Source organism: Eretmochelys imbricata, chromosome 7, assembly GCF_965152235.1.
Source record: "Eretmochelys imbricata isolate rEreImb1 chromosome 7, rEreImb1.hap1, whole genome shotgun sequence".
Taxonomy (NCBI): Eukaryota; Metazoa; Chordata; order Testudines; family Cheloniidae; genus Eretmochelys; species Eretmochelys imbricata.
The window spans coordinates 46,898,459-46,920,556 of NC_135578.1; the positions used below are offsets into that span (position 1 = coordinate 46,898,459).

General features: G+C 52.2%; 2 protein-coding genes across 2 annotated transcripts in view; one reads left to right on the top strand and one right to left on the bottom strand.

The window, feature by feature from the left end:
* Positions 1–1,196: 1,196 nt before the first annotated feature.
* Positions 1,197–20,933, top strand: BAP1 (BRCA1 associated deubiquitinase 1). The gene is made up of 17 exons (XM_077823431.1): positions 1,197–1,309; positions 4,201–4,230; positions 4,335–4,389; positions 5,750–5,882; positions 6,895–7,014; positions 7,562–7,623; positions 7,711–7,853; positions 9,631–9,709; positions 11,525–11,648; positions 12,156–12,303; positions 12,754–12,938; positions 13,682–13,809; positions 15,556–16,028; positions 16,289–16,449; positions 17,464–17,556; positions 18,218–18,290; positions 18,842–20,933. Exons 1-17 carry the CDS (start codon positions 1,273–1,275, stop codon positions 18,973–18,975), a joined length of 2,178 nt encoding a protein of 725 aa, XP_077679557.1. The 5' UTR covers positions 1,197–1,272; the 3' UTR covers positions 18,976–20,933.
* Positions 20,934–21,204: 271 nt separating this feature from the next.
* Positions 21,205–22,098, bottom strand: part of DNAH1 (dynein axonemal heavy chain 1) — a 117,822-nt gene continuing 116,928 nt past the window's right edge. The window contains exon 78 of the mRNA XM_077823430.1: positions 21,205–21,326. Coding sequence (XP_077679556.1) covers positions 21,205–21,326 — 122 coding nt within the window. The remainder of the gene's footprint in view (positions 21,327–22,098) is intronic.

Here is a 22,098-nt window from a genome sequence, read left to right on the forward strand (position 1 = left end):
GCCGCATTGGCTCCTGGGCCGAGCTGTCACTCACCTTTGAGCACAACTCTTGTAAAGCTCCCCCTAGCTTTTTAATCCCTCCAAAGTCTCCTCTGGGTTTGTCTCGAGCAACTGCTCCAGTGCAAGGCTTGCTGTCCTCCCAGCACCTGCTATTCTCACAGCAGGCTTCTTCCAGTTTACTTTGAAAGAGAAATCCTTTTAAACTTCTAGCTCCAAGGTCTGTGCTGGTGATGGGCTACTTCTGCAACGACAGAGTGAAAAGGCCATTTCCCCAAGATGTGCAATAAACGTGTGGGCCTGACCTTTTTCCTAGTTGTATAACGGGTGTGTTCAGAGTCCCCTAGTGTTGTACAACGGGTGTGCTCAGGGTCTCCGGGTGTCGTAGGGCGGGTGTGCTCAGGGTCCGGTGGTGTCCTAGGGCGGGTGTGCTCAGGGCTGTAGGGGGTTGACAGCAAGCCTTTAAATTGTCCCTGGGGTGATGGTGCCATCGTGTGGTCGTTTGAAAGATGGGTGCTTTCTTGGAACACCCTCCGTCTCTATTCTTTCCTCGGCTCCCTCGCCAATACTCCCGAGGTCAGATGCTCCTCTCGTGGCCTGGGCAGCGATGAGCGTCCCCCGGCTTTAACCGCCTGCCAGCGCCCAGGTTCCAGTTCTCAGCCCCCGTCTGCCCGGCGGAGATCGGGGCCCGATTTTCAGAAGGGCCGGGCTCCCATTCAGGTACGCGGCGGGGGTTGGGATGGCAAACTGGCAAGCGCCGTGCCCAGCCCTGGCCGTCAGCGCCGCGGTGGGAGCTGCTGGGCACCGCGCTCCGAAGCCTGCGCGTTCCCAGGGCCCGATTTTCAGAAGCTAGGTGCGGGCGCAGGGCAAGGGGCGAGCGCGCCGCGCAGCGGGACATCGGGCTCCTGGGGGGATGGACCGGGGCAGGCTGGCCCCGGGAACCCACACCATGGGCTGGCGGGGTGACCCCCGCCTTCTCCGCGCCTCCCGGTGGGGGACCCGCCGCCAGCGCCATGCGCCCGGAGATGGGGGCCTGGCGAAGCCCCTGCACCCCGGGGACTTATCTCACGCTGCCGTCGGCCTGACAGCCGCGGCCGGGACTTATCTCCCCCCACTTCCTCTCTCCGGACGCCTGCGCCGTGGGTCGCGCCGCGATGACGCACAGGGCTGGGGGGCGTGGCCGGAGGCGGATGGGCGTGTGGGGCCCGAACGTCCGGGCAGCGGAGGGGGGGAGGGGCTGGACATGGCGCTGGCTGCGGCCCGGCCCGGGGGACGATGAATAAGGGCTGGTTGGAGCTGGAGAGCGACCCCGGTGAGGCGCGGGAGGGCCGGGCAGGACTATGGGGGGAGCACAGGGGTCGTGGGGATCCATGGGGGCGGGGGCTTGAGGGGCTCGCCAAGGGGAGGGCCGGTGGCGAAGGGCAGGGGGTGGGGGATGAGCAGCTTTCCCCCAGGCGGGGCAGGAGCCCGGCAGACAGGTAAAGAAAAGGGCCGAGGCCCCCCGAGTGCCTGGGCCCCTCTCTGGTTAGCCCCTAGGTCCTGGCCTCCCACCCGCAGGTTGCAGGCTGGTGCACGTCCCTGGGCGTCGCTGGTAGACTCCAGCTCTCTCCAGCTGGTAGGACCAGCTCTCTGGGGGGTCCAGAAAATAGCTCCGAGCCAAGGCTGCGAGATGGGCTCCCAGAAATGGAGGGTTGGCGTGGGACCAGGATTCAAAACCCCAGGAGTGTACTGAAACGGTCACTTTAACTTTTAGTTGATCCAGGCATCTTTAGGTGGCTCAGGACGGTAGGTGGATGAGCGAGCCGTCAGGCTGCGAACACTGAGGGCATTCCCCACTGTTCTGTGTTGTGATAAAATTATACCAGCGCTTAGGTCAGTGTAATTTATGTCACTCAGGGGGTGGTTTATTCACACCCCCGAGCGACAAAAGTTATGCCAGCATAATTGTCCATGTAGACATGGTCTAAGGGATGGTATCCTTTCAATTTATCATCATCACGTATTGCATCAGCTGCATGATTACTTTGCTGTGACTCAACACTATTCTTCCTCCCCACTGAGGATTCTTGGGAAGATGGAGAGGGAACTTGGGGTCTTCAGGCCATTTGCTTTGAGTTATGTGCCCTGTACTGGTAGCTTCCCCTTCAGAACTTCTAATCTAAAAAGCTCCTGCCCCTGGATGCTGAAGTAACTGCTGAATGCATGAAGTGAAATGAAAGTGATTTTAGAGGGTGCAGATAAATCAGAAGCAAAATGTATGAAGTCAAGACTAGCCTCATCTGCCTACATTGAGCCCTCGCATTGGACTACATGTTCTTGAAGAACAGCCTGGGAGACGTAACGTATCCAGTGTTGTGGCACAAAAGATGGTCAGACTAGCTGATTTGGTGGTCTGCTATGGCTGTAAATTCTATGCGTACGTCTACACTGCAGCTGGGAGGTGTAATTCAGACTGCTGCGTGACTGCGGCAGCACCAGTGGCGGCTTGGGCTAGCTGCCTAAATACAATCCCTTCGAGGTTTTAGGTACGTACTCGACTGGCTAGCCCGTGTGGGTATGTCTAGCTGAGCTGGGAATTACCCTGCCCAGCTGCAGTGTAGACATACTCTTAGGGCTTGTCTACACTGGCAGTTACCAGCACTGTAACTTACTCACTCAGGGGTGTGAAAAAACACCCCCCTGAGCTCAGCAAATTGAAGCGCTGTAAAGTGCCAGTGTAAACAGTGCCCCAGCGCTGGGAGCTACGCCCCTCGTGGAGGTGTTTTTTTTTAGAGCTCTGGGAGAGCTCTCTCTCAGCACTGCGCTGCGACTGCAAAAGACCCATTAAAGCTCTGCCAATGTAGACTAGCCCTTAGAGTCTATGAGGAGAAAGGCCTCCCCGTGTGCTCCAGGGCTTGCGTTCCTCAGGGCTGAGTTACAGAAACTGGGGAATTCTTAGCTCAGTTTTGTTCTTATAGTTGTGTCTGCAGCCCTGAGCGCTGTTTATATATAGACCAAAGACCCCCTAAGTCCTGGCTCCTGTCCTGTCCTGTTGTTGGACAGAGACATGCAAATATTGCCCTGCAAATAAACCTGAGGCTGTGGTGTGGAGTTCATCTTTTATATTGTGTGCTCAGATGAGCTTTGTTATAGTTGATATGCCATAACTTTTATCTCTTGTGGTTTCAAGGAGAGAATCCTTTTATTAGGCTAGGACATCGTATTAATGTATGTACTACAGTTCTATTACTTTTTGGTCCTTGAATCGTTCTTGTAGTTCTTCTCTGAATTCTTTCCAGTTTTTCAACATCCTTTTAAAGTATGGACACCAGAACAGAACATAGTAGTCCATGAATGGTCTCTTTGATGTCATATAGAGATGCAGTAACACCTCCCTACATCTACTTCATATTCCCCCTGCTTAAACACCTGAGGTTCACGTTAGCCTCCTTAGCTACAGCATCACACTGGCAACTCATGTTTGATTGGCTGTTTACCATACCCCATAGTCTTGGTGTCATGGAATTCCAGGATATAGTCTCTCATCTTGTACACGTGGGAAACAAGTTTTCTAGCAGCTGGACCTAGCCTATGGTACTCATTCCCACAAGATATAAGAATGAAGACACGTCTCATAGCTCTCGGATTTAACTGGCAAACTCATTTCTTTGACCTAGCTTTCCCGTAATAAGTTATTCTTCTATTTTCATACAAATATAAATAAATAAAATATCCTATAAATGAATTAAACTCCTAGAGAGAGAGATGATTTCTCTTTTTAAATGCTTGGGAGGCTCCTACCATGATGGAATCATATTACTTCCTAGATAGTTTGGTGGCAGTAGTGGGTCAATACCTTGACATGTAGGTGCCCTCTCCACCACCAGGGCTGAGCAGGAAGATCAGGTGGGGAAGAAGGTCTCCTAAAAATGCTAAACCCCAGATATTTTAAAAATCTCTATTCAGGCAGCATGAGCCAGGAAGCCACTCAGGTAAGAACTAAGGGGCAGTGTCTAGGTCAGGAGGAAAGTTGTAGTGAAAACAATTAAGGCTTGTTATGGTGCATTTTATTACAGTTCCAAACTTATAGTTTCCTTCAAAATTTGCCATGGGAGCCCTACAGCACTAGTCAGAGGTAAGGGGCAGAAGATTTTCTGTCTGCCTTCTATGTAGCCGCATGAACTTCTCAGCCAGAAGTAATCTCTCTGTTTTGTTCCTCTTCAGGTCTCTTCACCCTGTTAGTAGAGGATTTTGGTGAGTACAAGAGCTTTTCTGCAAGATTGGTTTCATCTCTGACATGGGCTCTGGCTCCCTTCTGCTGGTCTCGTCACACTGATTCCTGCTCTCATTTTTTGTAGGAGTTAAAGGGGTGCAGGTTGAGGAGATCTATGATCTACAAAGCAAATGCCAGGGGTAAGTTACTGATTCAGCAGCATGACTTGCTGAAGTAGATTTAATCAAGCAAAAACTTCTCAGGGCACGTCTACACAGAGTAGTAACACAGACCATGGGGGTGTGATTTCTAAAGGCACTGATATGTTGGCATTAATTGGTTTTGTAGACCCTACTGCGCACTAAAAGTTACCTGTTTCACATTAATGCAGTGCTGTTCAGTATGAAGTTAATATGTACTAGGGAGCTTTTAGTTCGCACCAGATGTTAGTGTGTTTTAGGAATCACATCCCCGTAGTCCACCTGTAGACATGCCCTGAGAGTCTGGGAGTTCCCCTCGAGCAGTTCTGAAGGGCCTGCTTGTCACTATCGGATTTCTACAGCGGTTCATGTCCTAGACACTTAACAGAGAAGTTCTCAAAAGTATTTGGTCAGACTTGGGAGGTAGGATGTGTGATCAGTCTTCCTGCTTGGTCAGGAGGACGTGGAAGGAGGAGGAGTGAGTTAACCCATGGCAGTGCTGTGGAATGGGGACTCCAGGCTGGTACCAGAATAACAGTATGTATAGAGAAAGATCCTGCAGTGTCACAGGGGATGGATTTCAGGACTTTAGTATTCTTTGTCTTCTCTACTGGCAGAGGCAATTTCAAATCTGCAAACGGTGGCTTGATGGTTAGAAATAAAGTCACCTAAAGTCAGTAAAGCATCTAAGAGTGAGCCACCAGGGCGCTCCCATGAAGCTAATGCCACACCCTGCACAAAAACATTACAATGCAAACCTAGTGTAGAACAGTGTGAAATACTGGGTCATCTGATGACGACCCGACTACACTGCGGGACACTGCGAGGCATCCCTCTCCTGCTTTGAGCAGGGGGTTGGACTAGATGACCTCCTGAGGTCTCTTCCAACCCTGATATTCTATGATTCTCTGATTCCCCGGAGAGTGTGTAACTTCCCCACTCCATAGGGTCTCCTTATTACTGTACTGTGGGTTTCCATTAAATCACAAAGATTACAGACTTGGGTGCTTTCTGAGATGCCTGGCTTGAGTATCAGACTAGGATGATTTAATTGGGGATTGGTCCTGCTTTTGAGCAGGGGGTTGGACTAGATGACCTCCTGAGGTCCCTTCCAACCCTGATATTCTATGAGTCTATGATAATCAGCTGGAGTGTGGGGAACAAGGACAGCGGTGGCACTTCCCAGTAGGATGGAGGTTGGCTTTAATGCCTCTCCTTTTTTCCCCCCACAAATTGTGGTTTAGCCTGAAAACGCCTCTGGTGCTTGACTGACTGGAGCGGCACAGTTCATGTTGCTGGAAACCCTTCTAAACTGGCTCAGCTGCTAACTCCACCCCCATTGCATTTCTTTCCCTGCCAGCCCAGTGTATGGGTTCATCTTCCTCTTCAAATGGATCGAAGAGCGCCGGTCCCGCCGGAAGGTCTCCACCCTGGTGGATGAGACATCGGTGATTGACGATGACATTGTCAATAATATGTTCTTTGCTCATCAGGTAGGTTGGCTGGGAGTGGAGGGCGAGGTGTCTCTCAGGACCCCGCTGGGGGTGAGTGGGCAGTGAGGAAGCTTTCATAAAGTGGTATAATCTGTAGCTACCCAAAATGTGGAAGACTTTGGAAGGAATGGTCAATAGGTATATAGTAGTTACCCCAGTTGGTAGAAAGCATGGTTCTGTGGGGACGGTACACTTAGCCTATCGCTGATCACTAGTCCTTGTCCCAACTTGTGTTTGGTTTTTATGTTAGTCACCCAGGTGTATTTTGGGACATAATGAAGGCATCAGCTATCTGAGGGGCAGTTGGGAATGGGGACCGAACAACAGAGATTGGGAGATTTGGGAGTCCTGGACAGTGGGGATATGTGAAACTAACACTTTCCCTGGATCACTCCTTAACACATGGCTGTTAGGAAAGGCTGAAGGACTTACTAAGGGCTATGGCGTCTCTTCGGAGCCCAGAATGCTGTGCACAAGGCATGCAGCCTGCCCTGGAGAAAGGGATCAGGAGTTTAGCCAGCACTGTGGTCTTGCAGAGCATTGACTGATGTGTTTGGAGGTGAATCGGGGGGGGTGTCACAGCATTTTGGAAGAAGGAAGCTTGAACAAGTGCAACTCCAGCCCCCAAATGTTCTGGAACTGCATTCTCCCATGGTGTCATGTTTTCTGTAGACTTTAATAAATGGCTGTATGTCTAGCTTCTTCCCTTGTCTGCTCCAGGACCTTGCAGCAGGCTGGAGGGGTTGAGAGAATCCAAGTCAGCTGTTACAGCAGAGGTCCAGTCAATCTGCACCAGGTCTGGCCTTTGCTGTGAACAGCTGCTCAGAGGGGTATGGTGTGACTGACCTGGAGACACTGACCGGGACAGGGGTTGTGTTGGTCAGTAGTGCTCCAGGCAGCTGTTGTGCTATTTTTTGGCACCGGCTACTGCAGGGTGCTGGGTAACTCCCAGGTGGTGATGCTGAAGTATCATCCTGTTTCTGTTGTTTAACTTGGTCTATTTGCCCTGTAGCTGATTCCCAATTCCTGTGCCACCCATGCCCTGTTGAGTGTCCTCCTGAACTGCAGCAATGTAGACCTGGGGCTGACGCTGAGTCGCATGAAGGATTTCACCAAGGGGTTCAGCCCAGAGGTATGGGGTGGCCTGGGGCGGTGGGGCTTTGGGGGAGCATCTGAGGGCTGCGCCTTGCTATGGGGATCCTGCTCCTTTCCTGTGAGGTTTTTGTAAAGGGATGGCTCCTTAGATAGTCATGCCCTCACCCAAGCTTCTTGTCTCATTCCTCCCCACTTGTTGTTACGTTCTTCCTAATCCTTTCTCCTTACTTCACCCTTTAGTCTATCTCCTTTGCTCTTGCCTAGCTCTGTGCTGTCCCCTAGGTCTGCAATATTCTCCATACCCTCTTTAGCCAGCACCCACCTCTTCAAATACTTCCTCCTTCCTTCCCCACAGTAATGCCCTTGGCCGCCTACTCTGGAACTGGTACTGTGTCTTTACCTTGGGTTTGTCTCTCCAGGGTATGATCCATTCTTGTAAAGCCCTGTGTAAATCTGTTAATGAGATGCCCATAGATGAGGGAGGCGTTTCCAGAGACATGGACTAGAGGTGCTGAGTTGAGGGATTCCAGCTATCGCGTCCCTCCACCTCAGTGATTTTTATAGTCTCCCTTTGCTTTTTGCAGAGTAAAGGCTATGCCATTGGGAATGCTCCGGAGCTGGCCAAGGCCCATAACAGCCATGCCAGGTGAGTGTGGATGTCCCCAGCAGCTCTGCTCCCTGAGGGAAGGGTGGTTGCTGCTGCACTGACCTCTCGGATGTGTTGCCTTTGCAGGCCAGAACCCCGGCACCTGCCGGAAAAGCAGAATGGAATCAGCGCTGTGCGGACCATGGAGGCTTTTCACTTCGTCAGTTATGTTCCCATCAAAGGGCGGCTCTTTGAGCTGGACGGGCTGAAGGTCTATCCCATCGACCATGGTAAGAAGCCGCAGCACCCACAGCCACAGGGATGTCTAGAAAAGACCTTGCCTGTGTGTGACGTTAGGACGTGACACTTGCTGTTTATGTTTCTTTGGTTTACTGGAGCACATGCAGTGACCACTTGCATCACACCTGACATCTCGTTAGGCTCATTGAATTGACCTTCCCGATGGGCATCTCTGTCTGGCCCCGGGACCAGTCCTATTCAATGTATTCCTCAATGATCTGGAAAAGGGTAATCAGTGAAATAGCAAAATTTGCAGATGATACAAAACTACTCAAGATAATTAAGTCCAAAGCAGACTGTGAAAAGTTACGAAGGGATCCCACAAAACTGGGTGACTGGGCAACAAAATGGCAGATGAAATTCAGTGTTGATAAATGCAAAGTAATGCACATTGAAAAACATAATGACAACTATACATATAAAATGGTGGGCTCTAAATTAGCTGTTACCACTCGAGAGAGATCTTGGAGTCATTGTGGATAGTTCTTGGAAAACATCCACTCAATGTGCCCCAGCAGTCAAAAAAGCTAACAGAATGTTGGGAATCATTAAGAAAGTGTTAGATAAGAAGACAGAAAATATCATATTGCCTCCATATCAACCCCTGGTATGCCCCCATCTTGAATACTGCTTGCAGATGTGGTTGCCCCATCTCAAAAAAGAGATGATATTGCAATTGGAAAAAAGTTCAGAAAAGGGCAACAAAAATGATTAGGGGTATGGAACAACTTCCATGTGAGGAGAGATTAATAAGACAGAGACTTTTCAGCTTGAAAAAGAGACGACTAGGGGGGGGAGGGATACAATAGAGGTCTATAAAATCATGACTGGTGTGGAGAAAGTAAATAAGGAAGTGTTATTACTCCTTCTCGTAACACAAGAACTAGGGGTTACCAAATGAAATTAATAGGCAGCAGGTTTAAAACAAACAAAAGGAAGGTATTTCTTCGAACAACGCAGAATTGTGAAGATGATGTTGTGAAGGCCAAGACTGTAACAGGGTTCAAAAAAGAACTAGATACGTTCATGGAGGATAAGTTCATCAAAGGCTATTAGCCAGGACGGGCAAGGATGGTGTCCCTAGCCTTTGTTTGGAGAAGCTGGGAATGGGCAACAGGGGATGGATCACTTGATGATTACCTGTTCTGTTCATTCCCTCTGGGGAACCTGGCCACTGTCGGAAGACAGGATACTGGGCTAGATGGACCTTTGATCTGACTCAGTATGTCTGTTCTTATGTTGTGAGGATCTAAATCTATTTCCTTTCAATGGGTCAAGCTTTGGGCTTTTTGACTCCAGACTTGTTCCCATTCAGGAAATCATAACTACCTCTGCACTCTTCAGCTAGACCAAGGTTTCAAGGGAGGGAATCTCCTGGCGGAAGGACCAGTGTGCAATCTATCCTGTGAATGGCAAGCATATTCTGTGTGTGTCTTGTTTGCGTCTCTGGTTCACCCATACAAATCCCAGACCCAACTGTTGTGGGAGGGCAGAGCAGGAGATGATGCGTTGTATATAGCCGTATGCAGCAGAATCGAGCCCTGTTGCATAGACTGGGTAAAGTGAGCCCAAGACAGGATTGATATAGTCTTAGAGACGGGAGTGGGTCCCTGTTCCTGGCATGACTTGCTGATGGAATGGACTATTCAGAAGATGCTACTCATCTGTGTGAATTGCTGGACCCAGGCAGCGTAGTTGCTGTGCCGGCCCAGTCTGAGTTGGGGATCTTGGCCTGCTTTACTGACGTGCTTTCTCTTGTTTTCCCAGGACCTTGGGCTGAGGATGAAGAGTGGACAGACAAAGCCAGGAGAGTGATCATGGAGCGAATTGGCCTGGCCACAGCAGGGTAAATGCCCAGATGAGCTCGGGGGGTGGGCTTTCCCTCGACACACCTTGGTGTTTGTTTTACAGTGTGACAGCTCAGGGGTGCATTTTAGCAAATAGCAAACTTTTCAGACCTGGATTACTGGGCCCCACGTAGAGGAGAGAGGGTTACTCAGATAGCGCCGTAGGAGCATGAGATGCTTCTCATGTGTAACCCGTTTTGTCTCTTCTGCAATCTGACTAGTTGTCTGAAGAGGCAGGGAAATTGTTCTCTCATTGCAACATCACATTTCTCCGAATAGCGCTGCAGCCAATCAGAATGCAGGAGAAGGGATGGTAACAGTGGATCTTCACTTGCACAGATCCCTAGTCATAGCAACAATGGAGACCAGTTAGGTGCCTTTTGCTTGACCCTGTTGTTATTGAATTGGGCCTCTTAGGAAGCTTGCAGAGGGGCCCAGCTGTGATCTCAGAGCACCCACAAATGCTGCAGCGTGAGGGCCCAGCACGAGGGTCTGTGTAACTTATGCTCTCGATTACTCAGAAAGTTGTTTAGCAGCCACTGGGTTTCCATGTGTGGGAATGTCCTGGCGGGCTCATTGTCCCTGACTGCTGTAGGACAGACAATGATTGTCTGTGATGTGATGTCAGAGCGCCTCCTTGTGAATGAGGGACCCCTGAAGTGAATGTTCTGATGCCCATCCTGGGAACAAGAAACCACTCTTCTCCCAGAAGTGTCTGTGGCAAGAATGAATGGAGGCTGGCCTTCCCTCCATTGCCATCTGCCTTAGGAGAGACCTCTGGGCTAACGAAGGAGTGCCCTGGCTGCTGTGTGGCTCAGGAGGTGGGACCAAGTAACCCAAACCTCACGGATTCCGCAGTAGCCCATGCGTGCGCTGTGCCACCATGCAGCATGAGTGCTTTACACTCTTCCCAATGTGCTGCTGCTTGGATGAATTGTTATGGCTTTGTAACTACCTACCTTGGGCCTTACATGATTCCGCTCAGGGTAGTGTCTGACACTCCCCAGCACCTTGGGGTGGAGGGAAGGGGGGTCTCCGCTTTCAGGAGGGGAACCGCAGTAGTGCAGAGAGGTGAAGTGATTTGGCTAAAAGTCATACTAGAAATCAATAGGAGAGGCAGGCAATGAACCTTACTCCCAAGTGTAAGAATGTCCCTTCCTCCTAGTCACAACTTTTGTGACCCAAACTGTGGTGGTCAAAATTTGGTAGGGTTTTGTCCTCCGTACAAGCTGAGTTTTGATTGCCCCGCAGCTGGCCCTCTGAAAGTAACAGCCCCAGGCTCCCACCCCTGCAGTGCAGTGAGGATGTACCTGCTGGGGCAGGTTAGCAGGGGCCATGTTGTGAAGCACAGATGAGGTAACCTGTGACTTATCTGACTTGAAATCATCAATTTGTTCCCAAACACTCACTGACAACCAATTGGCAGGGCTGTATGTTAAGGAATCTCCTACCCAGCTAGCAACACAGTTGGAGCCCTGCTCGTCCAGTTGGGTTCCTTGTGCCTCATTTATAGGGGAGCACAAATGGAGGAAGGTCTGAGGCATGTGGCATAAAAGTCACGTAATGTGCATGGCTGTGTCTCTTCTCACACTGTGATAAAGTTAACCGCCCGCTGTTCTTCTGGATGCTGTGAAGCTGTTCTAGTTGCCTCATGGAATGCTGTGTGGACTATGAGTATATTGGTTTAACCTGCATTGCTGTCTGGGATCTGCTGTTGCATGCTGGTGGCATCCAAATGCCCATCAGCAGTTTGTTGGGGCAGCTCCTTCCTCTGGCTGAGCCAAGACTAACGTGCTGGGTGTGGTTTGCCTCAGGGAGCCGTACCATGACATCCGTTTCAACCTGATGGCGGTGGTGCCCGACCGGAGGATGAAATACGAATCTAAGCTGCACATCCTGAAGATGAACAGGCAGACTGTACTGGAGGCCCTGCAGCAGGTAGGAATGGGTGAGCCAGCTGAACAAATGAGCTGGGTTTGCCATCAGCCTGTAATTTCTGGCTTCTTGAGGCACTGCCCGGTCCTGCTTTCTCTCTCACTCCAGCCTGTGGGCAGCTTGGCTCCTAGGACATGTGGGAGGAGCACCTTCAGTCACCCCTTGCCCGTGGTAGGTACCATGCTCTATGCCTCCATCCTGTAGCTGAGCTCAGTGTAGTCCCATGTGGCTGCTTTCCCTGCATAGGCTTTCAGTGCCTTGCCCTGCACTTCCCAGGGTTTGCTCTATTGACCATTTAGCCCCATGGTCATCACTTCTAACCTGGTGGTGTTCCAGCAGGGCAAGCGGCCAGCTGATTCTACTTCCTTTCCTGGCTGCACATGGGTGCTGGGAATTTGGCTCAGCAGTGCGGGTTCATCTGCTTCCCTCCCTTAGCCCTGTGACTTGCGTGACTGGTCCTGAGAAGCATCTGGTTCAACAGTCAGGTGCGGATTGTCTTTTGCTTTCAAGCTTATCCGGGTAACTCAGCCGGAGCTGATTCAGACCCAAAAGTCCCAGGAGTCTCAGCCGGCTGAGGAGTCCAAGCCAGCCAGCAGCAAGGCCTGTCTGGCACTGGAGACGAGCAGAGCGCAGCTGGCCCCGGAGAGCTCGCACCCAGGTATGGGACTCGCTCTGCCGGGATGATAGTCCTGGCACAAAGGCACCCAGCTGTGGCTAGATAACTTGACTCTGGAGTACTGGGTCCCTCCGTGGAATAGGGAGGAGCAGTGCTGGCTTGGCCTTCATTGTTCTGCTCCTAAATACAGCTGCGCATGCTGTCCCAGGGCCTCGGGGCATGGATTTACTCTGGTCTATACCCCCCAGGCCTGGATTCAGCATTTGCTGGCCGATGCCCTGCTGCTGGTAGGGATGCAACTACAGAATTTGAGAAAGGCAGAACTTACACCATGCTTCTTATTGCTTTTGGCAGAATATTGGGCTGGAGAGGGGCACAAAAGCTCAACTGTTGTTGTGGGGCAGGAAAGAGGTGAAGCAGAGCATCTAGAATCAAAGGAGCTCAAGTCCGTCGGGAAAAGCTTTTCTTTGATATAGGGTGTATGTGTTACAGAGAGCACTGAGGACTCTACCAGCCAGGGCCACCCTGCCTCCGCACAGAGCCTGCCCAACAAATCCAAACTGGTAGCAAAGCCATCTGGGAGCTGCATCAACGGGGCTCCCGCAAACCCCAATCCCATTGTGCAGAGACTCCCAGCCTTCTTGGATAACCACAACTATGCCAAGTCGCCCATGCAGGTACGTGAGGCCTGGCCTTTCTTCCAATTGGGGGCTGCAGGCCAGAGTAAGCCAGTTTTCTAGGCTGTGCCTCTTAAGCTTCATGAATGAAGTCTTGGGGAAACTTTCTACCCCTCTGGATCCAGCAGCTGACTCCACCAGAGTCCAGGGTGAGGTTCCACAGAGCCCCAGGTCTGTCTGGAGGTCTATAACACTTCCACAGTTCCTTACGAATGAATACAGGCAAAGCAGGTTGTATACACCAGAGAGAACAAGACACAAATGGAGTTGGGCGCTCTGTTTCCACTGATCTGTTAAAAGGTATCTCTTACGCTGTCCCCTCTGGGGATGCATTTCTGGGTTTTTAGCCTGTTCTGGATTTACATGACCAGATAAACTATGCTCTAGGCACGTTTGTTACACCTTGTTTCTGTGGGGAAATGGAGGCCAAAGCACTGAGCCCTGGGATCTTTGGTCCTGAGCTTTGATGGGTTCAGTTCTATGTTGAGATCATGTTCGGCTGGACCTTGAAGAGCCCCAGGGCGATTCTGGTCAGCATAGGGGGAGGGGGTGAGAGCCCAGGAGCGAATCTCTGAATTCCTTCCCCGAGAAAGGGGCTACCCCTGGGCTGCGGTTAGGGATGTGGCGCAGCCAGCCTCAGGCCTGCGTTGAAATGTCTTTGCCCCATTTCCAAGGAGGGCTGACTGCATGTGATCCCCTGCCCAGGATGGGCCCTTCAGGCAGCGAACGGGTGTGTTTTGCAGGAAGAGGAGGACCTTGCAGCGGGCGTGGGCCGTAGCCGGGTTCCGGTCCGCCAGCACTACTCCGATGATGAGGATGACTATGATGAGGAGGAGGAGGAGGAAGTTTGTAACACTGCCCCTGCCATCAGGTAATGGATGGAGCTGAGATCTCAGGCTGCTGGGAGCGTAAGACCTTGCTTTTGCTTAAGCAGAGCGTGCCACCAGCAGGGGGCGAACTCCCCCCCCCGGCCCCCCCAACCTTGAGTTCTCTAGTGCAGACAAGTGAGGCGGAGGATGCCCTAGGGAAGTGTTTCACCAGGTAGATGACCAGTCGCTCCAGCCAACCAAGATCTCCTGTGTTGGCTGGGTGCGAAGGCAGCCCTGGCAGATGGAGTGCTTGCAGCGGGGCTGTCCTGAGCACAGACTGGCTTGCGAAAGAGGCCCTGCGGGATATTCATCCAGCCCCGGTCAGTTGATCTCTTCATCTAGTCTGTGCTTAAACCACACCTTGCTGGGGGTTATCTCCAAGTGTGCCTCACTGAGTCAGCTCATACCAGCCTCCTGCAGCGTGCTGTGCTCCTGGGGCACTGTGGCGGGGGATCGTGGCAGGGTGGGGACTAGCGCTCTTACTTGGCTGTAAAGGAGGCCAGTGCTGTGCTTGAACGATGATCAGTTTCAGGAATGTATAGGGGAAGGATGATCTTGCCTGGGGCTTACATACAAATTTTCAAGGCTCAACTAATTTTGGGTGCACAACTGGAGGCACCTGAGCCCTGGCTCCCCGTTGCCCTTCATCTTGTAGAGTCACTTACCCACTGGGCATTGGGGTATGAAACGCTCCCATTCTGAATCCGGATCCCGGAGCCGGAGCTGTCAGGCTGTCCGGAGCCTGTCTCCCTCAGGCCCCCAGAGCTCCCATTGATGTCAGCGACAAGTGCAGGTGTCCAGCCACTCTGAGAATTGGGCCCTTTGGGGTGACAAGGTGAGCACTCCGAATTCGTCGATGGCTTTGAAAGCTTTGCGTTGGGCCCCATCCATGAAATCCGGATGATGGCTTTGAAAGGTGTTGGGAGGCTAAATCCATGATTTGTGGAGGCATTTGAGATCCTCAGAGGGAAGGGAGCAGAGAAGTGCGAAGTGTTATTTGCATGGTGGAAATGGCTTATGGTGAGTTCCAAACCGGTGACGCTGTAAATGAGACGGAATGACATTGTGACCGGCCCATTGCATTGCAGAATCAGTGATGCCTCCCTGGAGCGGGAAAGTGAAAAAACAGATTCTGGCCTTGTCTACGCTTAAAATAGAGCTTCAGTGTAGACACTACCTACATTGATGGGAGAGGTTCTCCCGTCAACCTAACTCTGGCTACGCTGGGGGTTAGTTGGTTTAACTGCGTCGCCCGGGGTGTGGATTTTCACATAGTTAGACCAACCTACTTTCCTAGTGTAGACTAGGCCTTCTGTGTGTGAGTCCACACTGCCGCTGTCGTTGTTTGTAGAGCGCTGAGTGCTGAGTAGGTCCCTACCCTGAGCTGCTAACACTCCTGTTCCCATGTCGGACGCTTTAGAGTCTGAAAGCTGAGCTGATCAGTCTGTCTTTAGGAAGCCCTCAGCTGTGCGGGGCAAAGCACTTAATGACCTTTCCAGTCATGTGAGCGGTGATGTTTCCTCCATTTCCCCAGCTTGCCATGTTCCACTGGACGGGGCTCGGAGTGATGTGAACTCCTGGAGGTGCTTCAAGCATTGCTTCTGTATTCTGTGTCCTAGCTAATTGCCTGTGAGTGCTGGGGCTGTAACATGTCGGCTGTTCCCAGCTGTTGGGATGCCGGACCTGGTGCCGCCTGTCGCTTCTCCTTGCTATGTGTGCTTGATCTCCTATTCTGTGTCCTTGGGCAGGTATAAGAGGAAGGGGCAGGGGAAGCAGGAGCTTGTGGCCGGGGCAGCAGACAGCCAGCTCTCAGTCCTCCAGCCTAACACCATCAACGTTCTGGCGGAGAAACTCAAGGAGTCCCAGAAGGACCTTTCCATCCCCCTCTCCATCAAGACTGGGAGTGGGGGTGCCACCGTAGCTGTGGTTGCCCATTCACAGCCCTCCCCCACACCCAGCAACGAGAGCACGGACACTGCCTCAGAGATCGGCAGCGCCTTCAACTCCCCGCTGCGCTCCCCCATCCGTTCGGCTAACCCTACCCGGCCCTCCAGCCCCGTCACCTCCCACATCTCCAAGGTGCTCTTTGGGGAGGAGGACAGCCTGCTGCGCGTGGACTGCATGCGGTACAACCGGGCTGTGAGGGACCTGGGGCCCATCATCAGCACCGGCCTGCTGTGCCTCACCGAGGAAGGGGTGTTTTGCCCTCTTGCCATCACAGGTAGGTGGTGGGGAGGACCACAGTCATTCTGAGTGGGAGATGAGGGACCCAGGGCTCTCCCATGGCTGTAGGCTGAAGTGAAAGACCTCGGTTCTGCCGTAGGTGAGAGGGCAGGATGCTGGGCCCTCAGATGACCAGGAAGGGATGGAATGTTGCTTCTATCTGGATGCCGAGGTGGGGGGCAGCATGTCCCTTGGCGCAGGGAGCAGGTGTTAGCACATGGCCATGGTACCTAACTCTTTCTTTCCTGGTGTGCCCAGACGATGGGAAAAGCTCCCCTCTCTCCAGCAAGCAAAGAGAAGAGGCCCAATCTGCTGTCAGAGTGGACGAGAAGGAGGCAAGCGAGCCAAGTGACAGCAAAGAGAAGATTGCTCTCTGCAGGCCCAGCGATCACCCTTGCGGGGAGAAGTATTCTCCCAAAGTGAGTGTCCTGCCAATTCTGCTCTGAGCGAGGCAGCAGATCCATGGAGCCTGCTTTACCGGCTGGGGGCACAGCCTCTCTGCCAGAGGCCTCAGGAGCTGGTTTCTGCGGGCAGGTAGCAAGTGCAGTCATTGGAGTAACCATTGTGTGCCAGGAGTCAGGTTTCTTTGCAGCCTGCTCCTTGCAGTTTGGTCTCTGTGGAAGCTCCTGCCTGTGCTTTAACCCCAGTCTTTCAGTCCACCAGCCTTGCCACCTTTATCCCTTAAATTGGTACTGGTGAAAGGTGCTGGCCTGCGAGCCGTGGACGCTGAGCCTGTTTATCTCCCAAGCTAGCAGCACCGGTGCAGCTACCGCACCCTGACCTCCTGAGGTGTCGCTGTCCGTCTCTGGGAATGGGAGGGCAGGCCAGGCTTTGCCACTCGCTTCATCACAGGGACACGTGTCCGCTAGGAACTGGGCCAAGTCCACCAGCTGATTTCATACAGTGCCCAAGTGTCTGTTGGCTGCTTACTGCCCCTCCTAGAGGTGAAGAGCTGTCTGTGCTGTTGCCAGTGCCTTGCGCCATCCTGGCACCTGTGCTGTGCTCTTGCTCCTCAGACCCTGACGTGCTGGGACTTCCCATGCGAGATCCGCCACGCTGACTGCCTGGGCTCTTGGCAGTCCCAAACTCTATTGCAGTTAAAGAGAACTGCATCGATCCCTTAGGACTGCTTCTAATGCTGCAGTCCAGCAAAGCCCTGTGGCTTGTGAGAGGAGCCCTTTCCGTTAGTTGGAAGACAGGGCTTGGTATTTGCACGCCTTGCTGTGTCAACAGCTCCCAAGCCTGCACTTCCCCCTGCTTGGGGCAACGTGGCTTGGAGCTGCGTGCCTGGTTCACTGGTTGTACTGATCTAGGGAGGCTGCTTGGCTGTGGTGGCAGCAGGCGTTACGGGAGGTCTTCCCTGCACATTCTCCCTGGCACTGAGCTGCAGCAGGGACAGGGTGAGTCATGTTCTCTCTGCTTGGCTCTGCCAGGAGCTGCTGGCACTGCTGAAGTGCGTGGAAGCTGAGATTGTGAACTATGAGGCCTGCCTGAAGGAGGAGGTGGAGAAGAGGAAAAAATTCAAGGTGCGCTGGCTGATTGCTTATTTGGGTCCCTTAGGAGGCTAAACCAAGCTACAGCCCCAGGTGAAATGCTCTTTGCACTGGCATATAGAGAGAGGACTTCTTTAGGTAAGGCCTGGGGAGAGGAAGGAATGGTCTCTGCCACCCTTCTCCTTCCAGCTAGGAAGGCTTCCTGACCAAGATGACAAAGTCTGGTCAGGACAAACAAACTGCCTGAGCGGCATAAAAAACTTTGGGGATGCTGAGTGAGCAGCGCAACTGAACTGAGGCTGAAACCTGCCTGGCTGCGTAGCAGAATTCCTCCACCCTCCCCGTTCAGTTAGTTTTGATCTCTACTGCACTTCCCTGAGGGCACATGGCTTACCGTGTAGGTCTGCAAAATAGAACTGGAGCAAATCTCTCCTTGCCTGACAATCCCCTTTAGATACTCCTTGGATACAGCCACCTTGACTGTGTTTTTCCCTGATCCCTCCTGTCTCAGCCCATCAATACAGGCAGGAGTCACGAGCTGGGTTTGGGGTGTTAGCTTAGAACCCAAACCAGCCAAGAGCTGACCCCAGGCTCCTGTCTCTAGGGATGGGTTCAGGTTCTGGGCTCTGTTGGCTGACTGCTCCGGGAAAGTAGCTGTTCACCTTGAGTTTTCTCTTCCTTCACCTCTTTGCAGATAGATGACCAGAGAAGAACCCACAACTATGATGAGTTCATCTGCACCTTTATCTCCATGCTGGCTCAGGAAGGTGAGGCTGGCTGCTTCCTTGCAATGCGGGTGTGGGGAGGTTTGGAGCTGCTTGGTTTCACAACCCCTTGGAAGTGGCATGCCCACTTGCCTGTCTGAAGACAGGGAGTTGCTGAGGGGTTGCCCTGTTGTCGCACTTCACTGGAGCACATCAGCTGCTTCTGCTGGGGATCCTATCACACTGCTGCCACATTGAAAGGTCCACTCGAGACTAACTCATGGTCTCTTGGCAGGAGAAAGGCCCTGAGCAAGGGAGCAAGCATGGAGGCTGACATTCCTACACCTCCCTGGAAAGCATGGGCCTTTTGCTCTGGTACCTGAGGACTTTCTGTCCTAGAATGAACTGGGAAGCCAGTGTCCAGGGTCTCCAGCTTAGAAAGGGTCAAGATTAAGCTGCTGGTATAGGAATCCTAAAACTGGGCTGGGGCTGTTATGTAAGGGGTTAGATGAACTCACTAGGGACAATGTGGTGTCAGGTGTCTACGTTCCACCGTGGAAGGTGGCTGAGAGACTTCTGAGCCAGTTCTCCAGTGTGTCTGCTCTCCCTTGCAGGAATGCTGGCCAGCCTTGTGGAGCAGAACATCTCTGTCCGCAGACGCCAAGGAGTCAGCATTGGGCGTCTCCACAAGCAGAGGAAGCCGGATCGCCGGAAACGCTCCCGTCCGTATAAAGCCAAGCGCCAGTAGTGGCATCCTTGTGGTCAAGAGGGGGAGCGGAACTCTGCACCCACATGGCTCGTGCTAGCATCTACAAGCACTCGGCTGGACCAGTCGCCCTGTGCCCAGGGGAGATGGACCCAACAAGAACCCTGGGACTGGGTCCTTTCTGCTCATGTCCTCAGTGGTGTTGGGAATAGAGGTGGAGGTTTCAAACAGAATTTGGATTTTATCAGCCCCAGCCTGGGCACCCTGGGAATGGGCACTCCGTGCAGCAGTGAAGGGCAGGTTCCAGTGTCAGAGTGCTACAGAGGCACTTGGATCTACTAGGCAAGTGTTCCAGGCTGCTCTGCATACTCCATGGCATTCTAGCCCAGGACTGATGGAAAGGCAGCTGCAGTTGGTATGATGATGCTGATGGGTATCTGTGCTGGCCACCTCGCATCATCCAGCATCCAGGCCTTCAGCGCTACACTGCTCTGGGACATTGATATCAATTTTCTATTTCACAAATGTTTATTTTGTGGTTCTGACCAATGTTGCCAGCATCCTCCCTGAGTATAGCTGGCTCCCTGATGGCCTATTGTGGGCCATCTCTGGTCTCTAGTGACATGCCTGAGCTGCTGCTGTCCTTGTGTTAGTCATGCTAGGCTGCTCACCTCTGAGTGTGCCTTCTGGGGGTGAGTGCTGTGTGTCTCTCTGTCTGTAGCCCATCACCTGCTGGGTGTGGTAGGATTTCCCCTGAAGCTGTCCCATGTTTACCCACTGTTCCTGCTCTTGCTGGGCTGGCTTGGCCCAGCCACACTCCTTTGGTCATGGGTTCCAGCTGTGATGGAGATCACTGCAGTCGCATGCTTGTGCTGCCAGTGCTAGGCAGTCGGTGCAGCACTCACCCTAAGTGACTTCATGGCAAGGCAGCCACTGGAGGAAGCTCTAGTTCCTGAGCTGGTGTCATTCCATGCTGAGATTAGGTCCTCGCTGCACTATGCTTCAGCCCCAGAGGGAAGGGCTGCAGGGGTAGCCTTTGTTTAATGGCCTTCCACTAACTTCAGTGCCTAACAAACCATGAAGCAGCTGGGCAGGAACCCTTAGTGAAACACACCAAACCCTTCCACAGCGTTTCTTCTCAGGCAGGGATGTCTGGCCTTCGAAGGGCTTATCCCTGGAAACAGTTTTAAAAAGAGGGCTGCGGTGGAGAGCTAGCTCTGCCCCAGTCACCGGCATGAAGAATTGCTGCTATGCCTATTTAAACAGAAGCCAGGGTGCTGCAGCTGAGGTGAGGTGGAAGCACCAGAAGGAGCTAGTGCCCATAGCTGCTCTCCCCTCTGCCCAAGGCTGGACTCTGGCTCATGCCTGCCTGAGTGAGAGTTTTCTCACACAGGGGCTAGGTTACCTTTTTATACTGTCACAGACTGATAGGCAGGTACACCTATCCCCCCAGTGACCACTGCTGAAAGAGGGTTTCTCCTCTCCAGCCCCAGCAGCAGCGTTCAGGCTTGTCTCTTGAAGGGAACACAGGGGCTTGAGTACCTCCCCTTGAATGGCTGGCCTGGCAGCTAGCCACTGCCTCCTGCAAGGGAAGGGCAGAGGAGGGGGGTGATGCAGGTGAAAGCAGACCTCCCTCAGGGAAGAACTGGATTGACCAAGTATCCCAGTTTGTACAGAGCTTGACTGTCAAATGAAACCATTGCTGGTCCTTGTTGAGGGTAAGATCCCTCGGTCTCTGGCTGTATCTAATATCATATGCTGTAAATAGCAGCCCTGTTGGAAAGAATAAAGCTGTCCCATAGCACATGGCTGTTTTGGGAAGGGATGGTTAACAGAGGCTATGGGGTGCAGGCTGGGTACGTAGAAAACTGTGAAGGGGAGTGTTTGGATAGAAATATAAAGCAGTCAGTGCAGCAGGTAGAATATCAGCAGCCACAACGATTGCACCCGGCCTAATCTCTAGTCAGTTACCAGCCCCTGCTGTGGGAACCATGCTAGTCTCTGCATTTCCGGCCCCTTGACTTGAGCTGCTGCATAGTTTAAACACTAGTGGGAAGAGAAGGGGGCACCTGATTAGAAGAAACAAGCACAATATTGGTAAAACAGAACTGCTGTTTATTTAGGATGACTAAACAAGAGCTCTGAGAGGCAGGGGCAGCCAGAGCAGGGTTTAATTACAAGCTTGTTCTAGCCCTAGTTGACTGCAGCAGTGCATACAAATACACAATACAACTGTACCTTCATGCACAGACCCCTTGCTGCTGTGGCTTCCTAGAAGTCTAGCGCACAGATCAGGGCTACGCCCCGTTTGATCCAGTGCCTCTGGGACTTACTGCTGGGGATCTCCACTGCAATCACATAATTGGTAGAATGACCTGTTGTTGACAATGTCCCTGTAATGGAAACAGGTAAAGCTGAACCCAGGACTGGTATGTTTCTATACATGAAAAAAAAATCTCATCCCTCTCACAGCACCCCCTGCTGTGACTCATGGACAAGTGGTAGCTGCTCTAGCATCAAAGTTACTGCAGAAGCATCCTGTCCTTGTACTACTCTGCCTACAGTGTGTCTCGGGCCAGTCATTTAGTAACATTTTGCAGCTGAGATGGGACCGTGCTGTCCTGTATCAGTTTTTATACAGCACTCGTCACGGTGCTAGTTAAGCATCCTCTAAGAGTGCATCTAGCATATCCTGGTTCTCTTATCCTGTCCTGAGGGCTGAGCGGGAGAAGTGTGGGCAGTGGCATGTCTTGCCTTTGAAGGCTTTTTAAAACGTATTAAATATAAACCACAGAGCACCAGGTGTATTTATTAGAGAAGACACGGGCAAAGAAATGCATCTTGAGGGCTGGGATGGTCCATGACTACTGGGGAAGTTAATGGATAAGGCTCTGCTTGATATGAAAATACTCCTGCTTGTTCTGTTAGCATCACGCTAATAGGTTCTGCCCGCATAGTCTTGAACATGGATAATAAAGCCACCCAAGCAGGGCTGTTATTACACATCTAAGAAACCTGGTCGCTCTGTCATCCTGCCATTCATGTCAATGGGGCCAGTAGGAACCAGGTCTATTGTTCACATGAGAGTTGTAATGTAGTGTCATCTTGCCAGGGTCTTTGAGCATGAGCACTAGCCCTGCAGTGAAGGAGAGAGCCCAGCTGCTG